Source organism: Talpa occidentalis, unplaced genomic scaffold (genome assembly GCF_014898055.3).
Source record: "Talpa occidentalis isolate TD23 unplaced genomic scaffold, MPIMG_talOcc4v2.1, whole genome shotgun sequence".
Classification (NCBI taxonomy): Eukaryota; Metazoa; Chordata; class Mammalia; order Eulipotyphla; family Talpidae; genus Talpa; species Talpa occidentalis.
In genome coordinates, this window is record NW_026555331.1 from 33,496,733 (window position 1) to 33,517,213 (window position 20,481).

At 39.1% G+C, this 20,481-nt stretch overlaps 1 protein-coding gene across 2 annotated transcripts in view; it reads right to left on the reverse strand.

Moving 5' to 3' along the window:
- The window catches only part of CPQ (carboxypeptidase Q), a 434,008-nt gene that overhangs the window by 293,959 nt on the left and 119,568 nt on the right, over positions 1-20,481 (reverse strand). For both annotated transcript variants that reach the window (XM_054692097.1, XM_037503727.2), the window contains one exon: positions 5,579-5,786. In XM_054692097.1, the coding sequence (XP_054548072.1) occupies positions 5,579-5,786 (208 nt within the window). The remainder of the gene's footprint in view (positions 1-5,578; positions 5,787-20,481) is intronic.

The window sequence follows — 20,481 nt, forward strand, 5'->3', positions numbered from 1 at the left end:
TGAGAATTCAGAGAAACCGGATGAAAAGGAAAGTGGGAAAGAGCAAGAGTGGAGAGGTAGAGAAAGAAAGGGAGAATATGTCAAATAAGCCATAGAAATCAAGACAAGAGATATTGAAAAAGGATCCAATAGGGACAAATTCTTTGGAGAGGTGAAGTAAAATGATGACCTAAGATATGTCCATTATATTTGACAACTAGGCAGCTATTTGTGACCTTAACAAGTTCCATTTCAGTTCAGGCAAAACTCAGGTTAAAGTGATCGTGCAGACCGAGTTAGAGATGAAGAATTTGAAATAGAAGTATAGCCTATGCTTTAAGGAGAATTGACTCTAAAAAAAACAATTAGTTGAAGGTGGACAAAGAGACAGAGTTTGTTTCATTATCTTTGGAAAACACCATTATTTTCATTTTTCAGGATGAGAGACTTAAATATGCATGTTCTACATTTTCATTTCCAGCTTCCACATAACTGTATCTTGGACAGTGAAATTTGAGTAGAAGTGAGGAATGCTGTATCCAGGCCTGGCCACAGGAATCCTTCCTTTAGATTATTAACTTTATCTATTTGCCAATTAGATCCTGAAAATCCTACAGAGGACTCTGAAATCTTGGAGGTGATGGAACCACAAGTTGGAAAGCAGCAGAAAGCCACCTCCTGAACACCCTCTTGGAAATATTACATGAGCAAGAAATCAACTCCTTTTATTTTTTTTTTTTTTTTATAAATTTTATTGTTATATTCCCCATACAATTGCCGCCCCCCATTCTGACCCCAATCCCTCCCCTCCCGCCCCCGCCCCCCTAAAAGTGTCTCTGGTTCATAGTTTTTTGTTGATTTTGATTTTCACTTTCTTATAGTTTTTCATTTTCCTGGTCCATTATTTAAGTTTTCTAGATTCCTGCTATGAGTGAGACCATCCGGTATTTTTCTTTTTCTTTTTGGCTTATTTCGCTGAGCATGATCCCTTCCAGCGCCATCCATGTTGCAGCAAATTGCATGTGTTTATCTTTTTTGAATGCTGAGTAATATTCCATGGTATATATGTACCACATCTTCTTGATCCAGTCATCTATTTTTGGGCATTTGGGTTGTTTCCAAAGCTTAGCTATTGTAAACAGTGCTGCTATAAACATAGGGGTGCAGGTGTTCTTTGGAATTGATGTTTCTGTGTCCTTTGGGTAAATACCTAGGAGTGGAATTGCTGGGTCATATGGAAGCTCTATGTTTAGTAGGTCCAGAAATCTCCACACAGCTTTCCACAGTGGTTGGACCAGTTTGCACTCCCACCAACAGTGCAGAAGAGTTCCTTTTTCTCCACACCCTCGCCAACATTTGTTGTTGCTAGTTTTTTTAATATGTGCCATTCTCACTGGTGTAAGATGGTATCTCATGGTAGTTTCGATTTGCATTTCCCTGATGACAAGTGATGTTGAACATTTTTCCATATGCCTGTTGGCCATTTGCATTTCCTCTTCAGAGAAGTTTCTTTTAAGCTCTTCTGCCCATTTTTTGACTGGATTATTTTCTTTGTTGTTGTTGAGTCTCATCAGCTCTTTGCAGATTTTTGTGATCAGTCCTTTATCATTAGTGTTGGGTGCAAAAATGTTCTCCCAGTTGGTGGGGTTTCTCTTTGTTTTTGTTATTGTCTCTTTTGCTGTGCAAAAGCTCTTTAATTTGATATAGTCCCAGCTGTTTATCTTTGCCTTCACTATCACTGCTTTGGGTGATGTGTCTGTAAAGATGTCTTTGATGTGCAAATCACGTAGTGTTTCGCCTATATTTCCTTCTATATATTTTATGGTTTCAGGTCTTATGTCTAGTTCTTTAATCCATTTTGAGTTGATTTTTGTGTATGGTGTGAGGTGGTGGTCAAGCTTCATTCTTTTGCATGTAGCGACCCAGTTTTCCCAGCACCATTTATTGAACAAACTTTCTTTGCTCCAATGCATAGTCTTTGCTCCTTTGTCAAAGATTAGTTGACCATAAATCTGTGGGTTTATTTCTGGATTTTCTATTCGATTCCATTGGTCTGTATGTCTGTTCTTGTTCCAATACCATGCAGTTTTGATGATTATGGCTTTGTAGTATAGTTTGAAGTCTGGGAGTCTGATGCCTCCATTCCCTTCTTTTTTTTTCAGGAGAGCTTTGGCTATTCGGGGTTTTTTGTGATTCCATATGAATTTCATCAATAATTTTTCTATTTCTTTGAAGAATGACATTGAAATTTTGATTGGAATAGCATTGAATCTGTATATTGCTTTTGGAAGGATGGCCATTTTAATAATGTTTATTCTTCCAATCCATGAGCAGGGGATGTCTCTCCATTTCTTTGTGTCTTCTTCTATTTCTTTTAACAGTGTTTTATAGTTTTCTTTGTATAGGTCCTTTACCTCTTTTGTTAGATTTATTCCCAAATATTTGATTTTTTTTGTTTCAATAACAAAAGGGATGGTCTTTTCGATTTCTTCTTCTTCAGATTTATTGTTTGTGTATAGGAAGGCTACTGACTTTTGCGTGTTGATTTTGTATCCTGCCACTTTACTGAACTGATTGATGAGTTGAATTAGCTTTTCTGTGGAGTTTTTGGGGTTCTCTATGTATAATATCATATCGTCTGCAAATAGTGATAGTTTGACTTCTTCTTTTCCTATTTGGATTCCTTGGATGTCTTTCTCTTGTCTTATTGCCCTGGCTAGGACTTCCAGTATTATATTGAAAAGCAATGGTGAGAGTGGACATCCTTGTCTTGTTCCAGATCTTAATGGAATTGCTTTCAGCTTTTCACCATTGAGAATGATACTGGCTGTTGGCTTGTCATAGATGGCCTTTATGATGTTGAGGTATGTTCCTTGTATCCCAAGAACTTCAAGGGCTTTTATCATGAATGGGTGTTGCACTTTGTCGAAAGCTTTCTCAGCATCTATTGATATTATCATATGGTTTTTATATTTCTTTTTGTTGATGTGTTGGATAACGTTGATTGATTTTCGGATGTTAAACCATCCTTGTGCCCCTGGAATGAATCCAACTTGGTCGTGGTGAATTATCTTATGGATACATTGTTGGATTCTGATAGCTAAAATTTTATTGAGGATTTTTGCATCAGTGTTCATTAGGGAGATTGGCCTGTAGTTTTCCTTTTTTGTGTTGTCCTTGTTCGGTTTTGGTATTAGTGTAATGTTGGCTTCATAGAACGTGTTTGGTATTGTCCCTTCCTTCTCAATTTTTTGGAAGAGTTTGTGAAGGATAGGCACTAATTCGTCTCTGAATGTTTGGTAGAATTCATTTGTAAATCCATCAGGTCCTGGGCTTTTGTTTTTGGGGAGGTTTTTGATTACCATTTCAATTTCGCTAATTGTAATTGGTCTGTTTAGGTGTTCTATTTCTTCTTTATCTAGCTTTGGGTGATTGTAGAGTTGCAGGAATTTGTCCATCTCCTCTAGATTGTTAAACTTGTTTCCATATAACTGTTCATAGTAGTTACTGATTATTCTTTGAAATCAACTCCTTTTAAGTGACTACAATTTGAAGTTGTTTGCCAGAAGGTTAGTTTACCAAAGCATGAAACAAAACTACGTCTAAAATATCTTTTTTTAAAAATAACAAGTTTGTTTATTTTTCAGGATGAGGGGCTGAATTCTCTGAACTTTCATTGCCCTATCTATAAAATGGGGATGATAATGCCCCTTCTGCTTGGCCCATTGAGATGTTGTTTGAACAGATGACATGTGTGAAAGCTTCTGAATTACTATGTAAAGGGCAATGTTATTAAATATTTATAAATGGTGGAGTTATAAAAGTTCAGAGTCCAATGAAATATGGTTGGCTACAAAATCAATGAAATATTATAATCAGCCTAGAACTAGAAATATTAGGAAAAATGTCTTTCGAATACAGGCTACAAGTTACTGACCCCAAATCTTAGAGGTTAACAATCGATTTCTAAGTCCAATTCCCGAAAAAGTTATTCTGATGCTCCTAGGGTACAGCCTAGGTTTCCAGATGTCTTCATTCCAGCAGAAAAGAAACATGCCAATGAACCTTGGCAGACTGCTGTGCATTAAGTCATCTGGGAATTTGTTAGTCTTATGAGTAGTAGTTCTTAAATAAATACTTCTGGCAATCACTCAGTTCCACAGAGCAACAGACGAGCTCCATAATTTAGATCCCATGACCAGTGAAATCACAGTGAATGGCCACAGCTTGCTGAGTATGTTTTCCTAAGGGGTGATGAGGTATTCTGGGAAGCAAGCTAGCCATTCCAGTGCTTCCCTCCTGGAAAGATTAACCAACCACCCAAAAGAATATGGTCCAATCATTATTTCAATAGTCACGAAACCTTTAAAGATTCTACAAAGAACATTATTTTTAGCACTGTGACATCAGTGTAACTAGTTTTTCTCTCTTAAACTGTCTAACAAGTGATTTTAACAAGCCCCATCTCCCTCCCATGGGAAGATACCTTATACCCATGAAAGAAAACTATCTCTTTCCTTTTCTCTGACCTTTTAGACAACACTCCTCTGACTTGGTTTCCCAATCACTGATGTCTCCTCCTCAGTGATTATATTTTCAAGGTGCAGGGTGCTTAATTAAGATCAAGCATCTGTGTCTCCAGCTTCAAAAAGAAATTGTACAGATGAAATAAACTACTTTTGCTGTAGATATTAAAGATCTAATCTGGACACCCAGATAAACCTTATTTGCAATTATTTTGCCATGTGGTTTTTTAATCTAAATGGTGCTTCTTTATCCATGTTTCTCAAATATTTTATCCTTAATGTTTTACACTCTCATATGTAGCTATTAAACAAGGCCAGATGTCTAAAGGTAATTTTTTTTAGAACTTTTATCCACTACAAAGATGAATTTCATCCTCCAAAGAAGGGTTAATGAAGCACTTGGCAATTACCTCAATCAGAACTACAAAGAAAGAGACAAAATTCATGTTGCTCTCAAACAAGACCCCCAAACATTTACAGTTATCTTTCATAGATTTACCTCATTTAATATTAAAACAATTTTTTGTAAGATTATTATTCTTCATCATTACCAATGAATAGAGGAGATTGCTGAGGCCCAGAGAGCTTGGAGTGTTGCCAAGGCCACATGGTCTTTTAGGACCAGACCAGGTCTGTATGGTCCTCTGCTTCCTCAACTCTTTCCACTGCACTGTCAATGGCCCCTATCATGTCAGCCACTTTAATTTTATTTCACTTCTCTAACAACAATGGAAAAAGCCTGGCTTCCTTTGAAGCCATTAAGCATCTTTGATGAAACACAGACGTGAATTCAGTTCTCCCTTCAATGAAAATACATAACAATATATCCGTTATATAAGGAATGTTATGGGATCATCAGTGATGTGGAAAACTTTTTAAAGGAATGTACAAGCGATGCTTGGAATCCTAGAAAAGCTGAAGAAGATATTACAAATGACCAAATGTGGAATGGGGGAAAATTCCATGAACAACCAATATTTTCATTTGAATGGTTTGTTTTTATTACGTGAGTATTTCTCTTTCATGGAAAAGGCTGGTGTTTGAAAGAATTTCAAATGAACATCATGACTAACCTGTAGATTGAGAAGGAAGTCACTGATCTAATGAGGGATGCCAAGGCCCCCACTTTGGCAGCTTCCACGGCCCCCTGGACTCGATATTGCACCGTCTGTGAGTAGTTGGTATAAGGTTGGTTATAAACAACAATCTTCCCTCTGGCTTCTGGGGCCCTTCTCTGCAGCTCATCGAAAGAGGTCACCACCAGAACTTCTGCTGTAATGCCTAGAAATAAAAGTCATACAAGATAACTTATGGTTTCCAATCAGTCAAGCTGAATTGGCACACAATAGGTCACACATGCTCAGTCTGCTACATCTGGCAAACTGGTTTGAAAAGATCAAAGTTTTAGAGTCATTTGCCATGGGCGAAAGACTTTAGAGCTTAACTAGTTTCCCAAGAGTGAAAAGGCATTCAACATAATACAATATATGACTCATAAGGTTTTTCAACTCACTTGACCAGCTGGTATTAAATCATAAATTGCTTGAAAAGATAGCCTTCCCCTGCTTCTTTCCCACCCTAAGAAGTCATGAGTTTCACAGACTGATGTTAATTATTTGTAATGAAAATGCCATTTCAGAAAGTGCAACTTGGGATTAATGAAACACATTTATCTTTTAATAAAACCATTTTTATATATTGCTAAACAACATTCACTGACATCAGACAAAAGATGACAGTTCATGAATGTTCTTAGAAGTCAACAATTTTCATAAATCCGACTTTAAACAAATGGTTAATGTAAATTAAAGTCAGCTTGTTTTCTTTCCTCCTTTGTAGAAAACACTCTTAAATACATTCATGGATATGGAAACTTCTCATGTTTCTCAATTTACTGTATTTGTTCGTCATCAATTGCATCACTTATTCTTCAAATAAAAACTCTGAAGACATATATAACTATCTTATAATCCTCCTGTGCCACTGAGGAGAGACATGCTATCTTTCCTCACAGCACAGGACTATCCAGATCTTGATGAGGGAACAGGGCTTCACAGCTTTCAAGCAGTCATTCAAAGATGCCAGACCTCTGAAGATCCAATTTGATGAAGCAGTTAGTGACAAGGAAAAAATATTTAGCAACAAAGGCCAGATGCAGTGGTTAAACATAAAAATCTGAAAGAAAGTGGCAGGCACCTACTGTTCTGTGACTTTAGCCATGCAGTCATGAAATTAGTCAGTAAAAACTGAAGTATCAACATCTATTTGGCATACTTCCTTAATCTTGCAAACCAGAAGAGTGGGTTCTTTCTGAAACCTTAAAAGACATCATTAAAATACTGTTACTTGGAAAATCCTTTTAAAGTGCATTGCAGGTACAAGAGAATTCCTGATTTTTATATAGGGCCCATCATAACGGACCCTTTGGATTGGTTCCTCTTCTAGGTCTGGTTCCTCCACCCGGACTAAATTTGTACTTTTACTTTAAAGTGATTGAATATAGAACCATAAGCATGTCTCCACCAACATTCAGAACTCAGAATTTGATTTATAATCTAAAAAAGCAAAGTGCAATTATGGAAAGCAAAAAACCCACTAGCTTTTTCACATGATAAATATATGTAAAAATACAAATAAGGGTTTTAGCTAGACAGATGCTGAGATTCATAACTTTCTAAAACCTGAAGTTACCTTGAAATTTGACTGGCGTTATTGTTGGCATAGGATGGGAATTCTGTTGATGGTTTTCAGCTGTTCCTAATGAATAACAGGTTCAGTGGTCCACCCAAGGGATATCCTAGCAATGGGTAATTTTGGTGTCTGGATTGGAGCCACTAGAAATGAAGCCAAATTTCTATAAATTTTCATAGACCACTACAAAATTAAAGTCATATGAGGGTGGTACTTTATTATGGTCTATACGTCAAGCTCTTTTAACAAATGAGAGTAATGGAGTCCTGAAGAGCCAAAGTCTAACCTAGGTACTACATTTGCCAACGCAAAGCACTAGTAGCAGTTATAGATCAAAACCTATTAGTGTGAAATTGGAAGCGGGGCTCAAATTAATCTATTTTCTTGAAAGCTTAGTCCCTGATTCCTGTCTCCTTCACCTCCATGTCTCAGCAGTCCTCAGATACAATAATTGTACCTCTTAAATACTTAGGTTCTCTGCTCCACCCCCATTACGCTCTCTTGAATCAAGCCTTAATCACCTCTCTTTGTTGTTGTTTTTAATTTAACTTTTTCATTAATTTAATTTTTAATTTTTTTACATCATTGTTCATTTTCAAACAACATTTGCTTCCCCCCACCCCCTCAGGTGGAGTCCCCATAGAGTTTCCTTCACCAATGCACCCGTGCACCATCACCTCAGTCCCCTGTGCTCCTCCCTCCCTCCCTCTCATCCCTCTCCCTCCTCCTCCCCTGCAGGATGTCTCTGATTTATAATTGTCCATTTTTGCTTTGTTGTGTTTTATACTGTTATTATTTTTTTACACTGATGTCTTATTTGGTTCCCCTATATTCCTGCTATAAGTGAAACCATCTGATTTTTTTTTTCCCTTCTGACTTATTTCACTGGGCATAATTCCTTCTAGTTCCATCCACATTGCTGTGAATGGCATGAGTTTATCTTTTTTGATTGCTGAATAATATTCCGTTGTGTATATATGCCACATCTTCTTGATCCAGACAGCTATTTTTGGGCATTTGGGTTGTTTCCAGGTTTTGCCTATTGTAAATAGTGCTGCAGTAAACATAGGGGTACAGGTGTTCTTTTGAATCAATATTTTTTGTGTCCTTTGGTTAGATCCCTAGGAGTGGAATTGCCGGGTTGCATGGTAGCTCCATTTTCAGTAGAATGAGGAAACTCCAGACAGCTTTCCATAGTGGTTGGAACAGTTTGCACTCCCACCAACAATGTAGGAGACTTCCTTTTTCACCACATGCTTGCCAACATTTGTTGTTGCTTGTTTTTTTGATACGTATCACCTCTCTTTTGAACTGTAGTGAGTTCTCGCTTTCCCACTCCTACCACCACTGATCTCCCAGCCTCCAGCTCAGTTTCCACATATTTAACCTCAATAGAGCTGCTAAAGTGAACTACCTGCCCTTCTGGAGGGTCAGAGTGGCCTAACTCACCATCCCCTTGCCTTTTCAAGCTGTTGAACAACCATCCTTTCCACATTCCATTCCAAGCCTACCTCTACAGACTTTGGCTCCTCTATTTTAAATTCCATCAATTCTAAGCCTAAAAAACTGCATTCTCACACCATGCTAGTTTGCTCCTCCATGACTCTGTCCACACTATGGTACATCATGCCTGTTGACCCCATTCTCCAAACTTCATCACATGACTAACATCTATCCCTCAGGATGCTATTTAAACATCACTCCTTTGGGGAGCACTCCCTGACCTCTGACCTCTTGTCTTATTGTCCTCCCCAGCACTCCACCCAGTCCCTGGGAAGGTTGGCTTATGCATCACATTCCTCTGGAGTTTCAAAGTCCCCTGGGCATATCTGGGTACTGGCCAATGAAATTCAGCCTAATTATGTCTCTCTATCACCTAAACTGTGATAGAGGGCCTAACATAGTTCTTGGTATGTGTATCAGCAGTCAGTCAACAAGAACTCCTTGAATGGTGCTGCTTCAAATAAGCAACTATTAGCTGGGTCTAAAGCATTTTTGTAAAAGTATAATTTTTAACTTTAAAGTTTGATAGTACTTCTCCCACAGTAATTCAGCAGTCTGATTCTCTTACCACCCAGAGTACAACTGCACACACACAAAAAGCCAAGCAGAAAGGCCTTGGGCAGTCAGAGCAAAAATATAAATTCCGATATGAAAACTGGTAGTTGAACATAAAAATAAAATTCTGTTCTCTCTTAGAGGCTACTCTTACTTCACACAAAATTCTAAACCTGGTGTTTTAACCTTATAGACAATTAAAACCAACAAATCAAAAGGATGAGATAAGTCTGGAACCTGATGCCTCTTCCACAAAAAACAATGGCAGAGACAGAAACCTTTGAAGTAAGAAATAGTGAAAGAACTTTCCAAAAGGGTAAAAACATTCTACATCTGAGCTGACACAGGAGCCATTTGTCACACCGGGCTACTGAGCACTTAAAATGTGGCTTAAAATTCAGAAACTGAACTTTAAATGTCATTTATTTAATTGATTTGTATTTACATTTAAATAGCCATACCTGTGTAGGGACAACGCTATAGGACTCACAATAGTGGGTGTCCATTACACAGAAAGAGAAAGCATCTATCCCAACCCTACAGGCCTGGGTTCATGAAGTCCAGTGACAGAGGTGTCAGTTATGGTGGTGACTCCTGCAGCAATCACAGACCAGCAGACAACATTTGGTACCCATCACTTGGGAACGCAAGGGTGTGTACAGAACATTTAAGGGAGATTTTTGCTCCAACTGGACAAAATAAAACTAGGCCATCTGGAAAAACTCACGCCTACATTAGCGTGTATTTTGACACTGTTACACAAAGGAAATACTCATGCTCTCCAACAAATCAGCAGGCTCCTATTCTTACTCTCAACTCCTTCTTCCTACTTTCCCATGCTAAAAGACAGCACATAAAAATTTCTAAGAATGCAAAACCAGGGCCTACCCAGTGGTGCAAGGGGTTAAGACGCAACTTATGAAGCTATCTGCAGCCACTGCAGCACGAGTTTGATCCCCAGCCAGGGAGATACCCACACAGTGCAGCAGACCTCTCCTGACTTGCCCACTGCTCCCCTCAGCAGTGTACTTTGGTCTATCTGCCTGTTCTGTTCCACACTCTGTCTCTGCTGAATCCTCTCACACCCTGCACCTGCGGCCTTTACCCCAGTTCTTTTTTTTTTTAAAGATTTATTTATTTATATAAGAACTGGGGTACAGGTCAGAGGCGCAGGAGGGTGAGAGAATTCACCAGAGACAGAGCAGGGGAGCAGAAAAGGCAGAGCGATCAAAGACATTGCTGAGAGGAACAGCGGGCGAGAAAGGAGAGGTCTGCCATGCCATGTCAGTTTCTCCCTGGCTGGCCAGGAATCGAACCTGCACTGCAGAGGCTGCGGACAGCTTCACAGTGCGGCACTCAACCCGCTGCGCCACTGGGGAGGCCCTACCCCAGTTCTTGTATGCATAAATAAATAAATCTTTTAAAAAAATTGCAAAACCAGCTTCATACCAACACAAAGGCCTACCTTGACCACATGTTTATAATAGCAATCCACTCCCACCCCCTGCACCCTTCTTATCTTATTTAGTTTCTCCATGACATTTATCAGCTTCCAGTTTACACTACAATAATGTAAGCTGCACGGGGGAGAGGGGATAGATATTCTTGCCTTATATATTTTATTTATTAATGTTATCAAAGTACCTGAAATAGTTCCTGATATATAATATGAAATGCACACACATTCATAGTACATGTGTGCACATGCATACATACATAAATACTGAATGAAGAAAAACGAAAAGAATAAAATAATACTTCCTCAACCCTGATCACCCTCCAAAGATGTATACTCCCAAGGACTTGTATATTTCTATAGTTCGAATCATTAATAGTAACAGCTATAATTGAGTATCATTTACACTAATGTTTACCACAAATCTGCAAAGTAGTCATTAGGAGGATAATTTTGATAATTTTGATTCAGAAAGATAATTTTACACAACAACTAGGTGCTGAAACTGACTTGAGTTATTGCTTCTGAATCCAAGGGTCACTCTCCTCCTACTAGCTGCTTTGCTATCTTCTTTCACAAGTGTAAGACATAGTGTAAGTAAAGGTCAGTATTTTCATTTTAGGAGGAATAAGAAAGAAAACTTCCACATAAAAGTCTGAATTGTCAGTGACTTTTCTTAGTCTACCCAGGATCTTGCTCATAAATCTGGGTGCTATTATCCCACTATGTTCTAATCTCTTACAGGGAAGCAGAGAAGGGTGCTTCACTCTAGGACAAGAATCATCAGACCCTGATAGAGGAATGAAAAGGATTACAGTACTTAATTCTGAAGAAAATGTGGGACTGAAACGAAGCATATTTATATTATCAAGTGAGTCTCCTGGCTACAGCAGATTCTATCATAAAAATAGTATAAAAATCCTCAGGTTTCTTTTTCTCCTTCACACCTCATTTCCGAAGCGGATCCATTTAATTGTTAAGCAATTTCCTTGTGGGTATTACTACCTTGTTCTTGCAGAGACAACAGATGCCAGCTTCTTGGTGTTAGCTCAGATCATTAGTTCTATGGAATTTGATAAAGAAACTCTTCCAACTTGACTTCTCCCCCAAACAGTTAGAAATAGGAAGATGGTGAAGTGAGAATTTTTATAATATTTTCAACTAATAAAAGGAAAAGACTACAGAGAGAAAAACCTCTCTCCGGGGCTCAGTTCAATGAATGTCGTGTTGTAGGAAATTGATTCTGACTTTAAAAGACTTAACCCTAAAACAGGAAATACTCTAGCTCTACCCAAAAGGAAGACTCAGCTATCACAGAAACTTATACCAAAAACACTATGCAAGATAATTAGGTCCAGTGGAATGGCTGGGTTGTTCCTGAACTCACTTATGGAGAAGAGGAAAGAGAAACTCAGTTGCTCTTAGAAAACTCAGTGTTTTAGCCTCAAGTGGTAAAGAAATTGAAAATGCATGGCAAGGCAGACAAAAGAACATCACAGCAGTTCTCTCTGGGCATCCATTTGTTTGTGGAGGATATTATGGTTGTGCAATGTCCTTTTTCATGGAAGACCAAGCCTTAATGATTCAAATTCATTCAACAGATTTAGTCCTTCTTTGTGCTGGGCATTGGGAACAATTTGAATTTGAGTAAGTTCTAGAACTATCCTTAAATATAACCTGGGGAAGGAAAATAGATAAATAGCTTTACCATGAATGCAGATTATCACGAGTGTTAAATGAGAGTACAAAGTAAAATTTCACAAAATAGTATCTCAATAATTTTGACTGAGGGAAATGTTGGATAAAACTTTAGGTGCACCTTAGAAGATTTCATTAGCCTGAAAATAAAGAAATGGGCATTCTTAGGTAAAGGACAAAGAAGACAAAAACTAGATGAAACATCTATTCAGTACAGTAAAGAGGAGGCCTCCTGCTAGTTTCCAAAATAGTCCGTGGGACATCCTAAAATCTTCCAATTTTTAGCCAAGATATTTATGAACCACCATCTTCACCTATGGATCCAAAAAGGGAAGGAAAACAGTGTCCTTGAAGCAGTTTTCAGAAAAATAAAAGTTTTAACTCAGTTATCAGTTGACTGAAAGTCAGACGAGCAAGAGGCAAAGTGCAGCTAGAATGACATGACCCATTCTCTCCAAGTGAGTCCTGAGACCTGGCTTACAATCAGCCTGGCCTGTCAGCCTTGTGAGTGAGCCCAGACAGGACTTCCACAAAATCCACCGACACAGTAAACTATTGTTGTCTCTGGAAAGGCAGCTGTCTAACCCATGAAAAACCAGCTTCCAGTGGTATTTAAGGAGCCACCTTGACATACAGGTGAGTCACCAGCAACACAACTGTTCTGCTTTGACCTGTAAAATACAGAAACATACACATTTTGCTGTTTACTGAAGAGATACATGCCACAGGACTGCAATGTTTGATGTGACATGGAATGTAGAACCCAATTGGTCAACATGCAGCAGCAACCAGCACAGATCAAACTTCAGCAATCTGATTACCTCAGAATCCAAGCTGTTTCCATTTACAATGCCACAGCATGAAAGGCAGTCACACTTTTGGCTACCCTGATTAATTTTAGCAATGGTCACAGAAAGCATTTATACTCTAAAATATGCAGTATGTAGCATTTGAGATGGTCTTCTTTGGAAACATGGTCTCTTCAAACATGGGTGCTTTGGAACATGATTGAACATGGTTCTGTCTCCCCAACTGTTAGGTACTTAATGGTAAAGGTGACTGGTAGGGTGAGACTGAAATGAGGGCTTTCACAAAAACCACTGTCATCTAATATATCTGTTACAGTAAAGAGCCACATGGTACCATGCACCTGGGTTAACTCCCAGTGGCTTTTAATGAGCAAAGTCTACAGGGCTTGGTGATGACTGGGATAAATGGTGGGTTCTGGCTATGCTGGAGTAAAACAGAACTAGTTACCATGGTGAGGGGTGATGGGTGGCTTTGCTGAGGTGAAATCTGAAAAATCAGTCATTCCCTCTTGTTGACCTCATGATGTTCCCACAGAACAGATAGTTGTGGATTCTGATGCATTTGTGGCTCTGAACTGTACATTCCTTGGGATCATACTATTTTCCTTCACCTGTTTCTGCCCTTGCCCCTCTCTTCTTGACTGACCTACTAGTTACAGTGTAGGTTTCACTAATTCTCAAGCAAGGTCATATTTTCCTTTTATGCAAAGGGTTGGTGGTAAGCAATTTAGGGCTGATATAAGTGGATCTAAGATCTAATGAACACGGAATCGCTGGCAAGGAGGCCGAGGGGAAGAGAGAACTGAGATTAAAGTAAGCAGAGAGGGCCTCCCCGGGGGTGCAGCGGTTGAGCGCTGGGTTGCGAAGCTGCCCACAGCCTCTGCAGCGCCAGTTCGATCCCCGGCTGCTCCCCGACCACCGGAGGAGGGTCCCATATGGCACACAGACCTCTCCTGCCGCCCACTACTCCCCTCAGCAGTGTACTTCGGTCCTTCTGCCTGTTCTGCTCCCTGCTCTGGCTCTGGTGAATTCTCTCACCCTCCCGCGCTTCTGACTGTACCCAGTGCTTGTATAAATAAATAAATAAATCTTTTAAAATAAATAAATAAATAAAAGATTTTTAAAAATAAAGTAAGCAGAGAGCGAGGGAGAGAACAGCATGAGATGGGCTGGCTGATTCTAGGATCACACCACCTGGGATTCTGATTGCTGTATTTAGGAACCTGGGTGAGGAAAAGAGAAGTCAGGCAAATAATTCACATTTATGTTTTGAAAATATCAATAGCCTTAGTGTGATGAAAAGCCTGGTGGAGGGAAGAAAAGCCAGGGAAGGCTGTTTGGGAACGGCTGCTGCATTCCAGTGAAAAGTAATGGTGGCGTGGGCATGGGCAGAGCCCAGGAGAAAGAAGAGTGATGACTTTGAGTAACAGTCAGAAGGGACATCATTTACTGCTATAGGGACACTGGCTTCATGGGCTTTTGCCCTCCACTACCCATATTGCCCAGTCTATGGCATCACTGACTGCCAGGGGGAAAGTTGTATGTAAAATGAAAGTTAGTAAGCAGATCATTGAAAATAAGAAACTTAAAAAAAAAAAATGAGCCCTGTCAGTGACACTAGCAACCACCTTACAGGCAGACTGACTGAAATACACTGCTGAGGGGAGTAGCGGGCGAGTCAGGAGAGGTCTGCTATGTGCCATGTGGGTCAGCTCCCTGGCCAGGGATCGAACTCAGGCCACAGTGGCTGGTGATAACTTGTTAGCACTGTGACTTTAACCCCTATGCCACCAGGGAGGCCCAGCAGAGTTATCCCTTATCACATCAGTTTCAGAGGCTATGTGATTTCTTGACAATTATTATTACTAGAGCAATAATTTAGGCACTATATCATAAAAACCCCACGTCAGGCTGAGCAGAGGAGCTGAGTGTATTTCATGGGTCTACCTGGGAACAGAGGGTACAGAAGGAGGGAAGGGTAAGAGGAAGGGATTTTTTTGGAGAAGGATGAGAACAGAACATAGCAGGAAAAGATGCCTGGGGACTGACCCAAAATTACACCTATGTTCTATTCTCTTATCGCCTCTCCTCTTCTCTCTCTATATATAAACACATGCCCACCACTTGCCTTGTAAACTGTAATGTCTCCCTTTGAAGACATGGCTACTAGGCACAGCCATGAGCTGGCCGTGGAACGTGAGTGAGCAGGGTGTACGTTCACAGTTGAGCAGGAACACTAAGAACCAACTGGAAGCTTCAACGGACTCTTATGAGCCTTTCCCCCTTATTCTCAAGATTTTCATGACCCAGATGGAGGCTTCTGTTTTAAATTAGATCCCAGAGTCTAAAATATTCCTAAGGCAGAGGCAAAGACACTGACCACTGACATATATGCATATATTTTGGTGGTTGCAAGCCACGGAGATTTTGGAGGTTGTTTGTTACTACTCCTTTACTGAATGAGAGCTTACTAAAGCATGAGTCCTGAATTTCAAGCTTTCATCAGAGCCTCTCACATCTGTAGTTGATGATGGGTAAGATATAAAATAAATATAGCAGATACCTTAGGGAAGATTGTTCAGTGGAAATTAGGTAATTACTTTCTTTCTTGTATCCCATATCCTAGTGATCAAATGATGAACACCAAACAGCAGAAAACAAACAAATCTGAAGAAGAATTTAGCAAATGTCAGTCACTTAACACATGCAGACAAAATGACAAAGAATTTTAAATAGGAGATAAACCCCAGGGATTATTAAAATATAGTCTTGGAAGCTTCAGTTAGCTAAACACTTGATGTCATCTCTAAAAGAGACAAGCAGCTCTGTTGTACTGTTAAATAATTCTATACCTTTCCAGTAATTTCAATATTTCATATCTAAATACATTTCCTCTCTACATTCCATCTTAAAAATTCAAGGGCAAAAATGATAGAAACTGGTATGCTTGTTCGTGTTTACATCAAGTACAAAATAATGTTATTACAGTGTTATATCAGAAGATAAAATATCTCTATGACAACTTGGCATTCCAAAATGGTCTTTTTTATTTAGCTATGTTTTGAAATGTTAACTGTCCTATGTTCTTCTTTGAGTAGTAGTAAAACTTGGGGGAAAAACACTGTAACAACACCAAATTTCTGCCTAAATAATAAGAAACCTGGCTTAGGTCCATTACTCAGTTTGACATAGCAATTTGCCTCTACAAGAAGATTCTAGAGACATGATGGAAATATTAGAAGCATAAGACTGACATAAAAACTTTCCTGGATGTCATTTATTAAAGTCCATTGGCTATAAGGACATAAATCCAACTATGAATGTCAATCTCATTACAATTCAATGCCTGTACCATACAGTTTGAACAGGAGGGATATCAAAATAAGAGCACTAACACATTCAATAGGTGAAAAATAGGAAATTTCAGAAAGGTACAGGAAGGGTCAACTATCCTAGCAAACCAGAAAGTGGCAGCACTAGAATTTGAATCCAGATCAGACTTTCTCCACATCCATTCTCTTCTAACCCAACCCACATAGCGTCACTCCCAATTAACTGGAGTCAGCCTGTATCTGTATGTTCTCTTCAACTCTCTCCTTAGGTAGCCAATAATCTTCAAAGGAGCCCGACTTCCTGTCTTATTACAGAAACCCTTGGATTTAGAAAGTAGATAGGAAGGGCAAATAGGTTTTAAAAACTGGCACATGAATAAACATTGTTTACTTAACTTTTCAAATATCCAGAGGCTTTGTGTTGCCCTCAGCACATCCAGTCACCTAATCCCTGTTTCCTCTCTCCTACTCCTCCCAGTTTTACAACTGACACATCATTCTATTTCATCTATGTGACTTGACAAATCGTTAAATCAAACTAGACTCATCTAAAATAATTGACAGAAATACAGGATACGATCTTATATACAGTGTATAATGAATAAAAAGTAGAAGTATGAAAGAGTGCAAGGGAGAAATAAATGACAACTTTAGAAAAGTTACTACCCTGGGGGGAAGAAGGGAAAGAAAATAGAATTGGTGAGAAGCACAAAGGGAGCTTCAACTGTACAAGAAATTGTTTATTTTAAAAAAACACATACATATATGTACCTGCGTGAATGAAGAAAATAAGTCCAAAATTTAATAATCATTAGATATGCACAGAGGATGCTTTTCTGCAAGTTTGAATTGCTTCCAAAATTCATTCCATTTGAGGAAACAAGGGATGTGGGGTGCTACACTTCCCATATATCCCACATCTTGCCTGCCAGTGAACATGGAATGCTACTATAAAAGAACACACACAACTTATTTGGAAACTTAAATATATAGGGTGTTCAAAAATCCAATTTAAAAATGTACAAAAGCACAAGCAGAGTCTTGTGGCCAGTCACTAGACACTCCATCTATGTGGACATCAATGCAACGACCAGACCTCTTTAGTGAGAATGAGAATGGCAGTTATTCCGGGTGGTGTCACTTACATGTGGAATATAGAGAAACCAAACAAAGGGGCAAACAAAGACAAACTATAAAGCCAATCTTAGAAAACTGACTATAGGTCTGAGCCATCCAAGTAGGGAGGAAGAGATGCTCCCATCTCTCAAGACAATTCAAAAGCTATTTGATATTGGTTAATTTTGTTTCCACGGTAATTTTAATCCATGGGTAAAGCTTTATTATTATATATATTATATGTATAATGTAGTAATCTTGTTCTGTATAATGTATTCAATAATGTATTCAATGTATTCTGAATAATGTATTCAAGTGGGAGAAGGGATGAGAACAGAGATAGGGAGGTATTGGGGGGGTGGAGAGGAAGAAAATAAAAACATGGTATAGGATTATGGGGTTTTGGTGGTGAGACAGCTATGCTGACCAAATCCGAGGGGAGAAATCCTATATTGTGAAAAATTAACAAGGGTATGATATAATGGTACTTCATTAAAATAAATAAGTAGACAAATAACATGCAAAAGACATGAACAGATACTTCACCAAATAAAATATACAGATTGCAAGCAAGCATAAGAAAAGATATCCAACATCATATATGATTAGAGAGCTGCAAATTAAAACAACAATATGATGCTATACAATATGATGCTATTACAATGGCCCACATCCAAAAATACCACCACCAAATGCTGGCAAGAACGTAATCGCACAGGACCTCTCATTTGTTGCTGGCAAGGACTGCAAAATGATGTGGTCACTTTGAAAGGCAATTTGGCAATTTCACTCCAAATTAAACATACCCTATTACATGATCTGGCAATTGTGCCTGCTATTATTTAATCAATGTATCTGAAAACTACAGCCACATAAAAACCTGCACATAGCTGTTTATAGCAGCTTTATTCATAATTGCCAAAACTTGGAAGTAACTAAGATGTAGGTGAACAGATAAATAAACAGTGGTACTTACAGACAATGGATATTAGTCAATGCTAAAAATAGGTGAATTATCAATTCCTGAAGATACATGAAGGATACTTAGATATCTGTTACTAAGTGATGAAGTATACCTGAAACAGCTAGTTCGTACTGATTCTAACTATATGACATTCTGGAAACTATGTGGACCTTGAAAAGATTAGTGGTTTCCATGATTTGTGGGGGCCAGAAGGATGATCCCACAGATTACAGTAGATTTTTAGGCAGTGAAACCACACTGTACAATACTGTAAGGATGGATACATGTCCTTACACATTTTGTCTAAACCCACAGAATACACAACACCAAGCGTGAACACTGCAAACTAAGAGACTGAATGATGAGGTGTGTCACTGTGGATTCTTCAGTTGTACCAAATGTACCACTGTGTTGTGGGATGTTGATGGTGGAGGAGGCTATCCGTGTGGAAAGGAGGCAAATACAGGAATTCTCTGTACCTTATCCTCAATTTTGCTGTGAACCTAAAAGTGCTCTGAAAAAATAAAGCTTATTGGGGCCTCCCCGGTGGCGCAGAGGTTGAGCGCTGGGTTGCGAAGCTGCCCGCAGCCTCTGCGGTGCCGGTTCGATCCCCGCCTGCTCCCCGGCCACCGGAGGAGGGTCCCACATGGTGCGCAGACCTCTCCTGCCGCCCGCTGCTCCCCTCAGCAGTGTACTTCAGTCCTTCTGCCTGCTCTGCTCCCCGCTCTGGCTCTGGTGAATTCTCTCCCCCTCCCGCGCTTCTGACCGTACCCAGTGGATGTATAAACAAAACAAACAAACAAACAAACAAATAAATAAAAACATGCCTCTATTAAAAAAATAAAGCTTATTAATTAAATATATACATATATGTACATATATTCACACACACACACACATATGAATGAAGAAAGAAAAGGTTGTTGCTTATTCCAGTAAAGCCTATAATCAGGAAACCCCCAATGGAGAAAGTCTTTTGTGTTTGGGAAACACATACTATAGGATTGAGCTCACATATTCAATCAACATATATTGAGAGTTTAACATGTGCTAGGAATGGTCTTAGAAGATCCAACAGGAAATAAGACAGATATGCTCCCATCTCTCAAGACAATTCAATAGCTACTTGATTTTGGTTAATTTTGTTTCCATGGTAATTTTAATCCATGGGTAAAGTTTTATTATTATATATATTATATGTATAATGTATTAATATTCTGGAATAATAGCAATACATGAATTGCAGCTATTGTAAAACTTTTTTCTAATTGCTGAGGTTAAAGAACATAAGGGTTCTTATACATTAAAGTGATAGAAAACCGCAACGACTTAAGGAAATGTATTGGCCCATATGACCAGTGGTAGGGCTGGTTTCAGGGAGTTCCTATCTCCCAGTGTAGCCCTCCATCTTTAGCATCTGTGCTCTGTCTCTTCACAGCACTAGGTTTTCCAAAAAATCATATCCTGATTACACTGCCCAGGAAAAGAGAGAGTATTTCTTTCACAAGTTCCCACGGGAAAGGCAGAACAAGCTTCATTTTCCCAAAAACTCCAAGGAAAAGAGCTATTTAAGACTCACGGGTTATATGCCTATACTAAGAATCCAACACTATGCTCTTACGGATGGGAAGTGCTGGCTGCCTTAAGCCAAGCAAAGTCCACTTCTAGACATGGGTAAAGAGCCTACTCTAACCAAACCATATGACTTTCAACCTCTCCCAGGGAGAGGAATGGATGTGGTAGCAAAGAACAGATGGTCACCACGGGGGACGTTTCTTGATATTGCCACAATATGCAGTGCAATATTTTCCCCATAGTTTGAATTCAATATATGTCTGCTGAGTTGAATTAA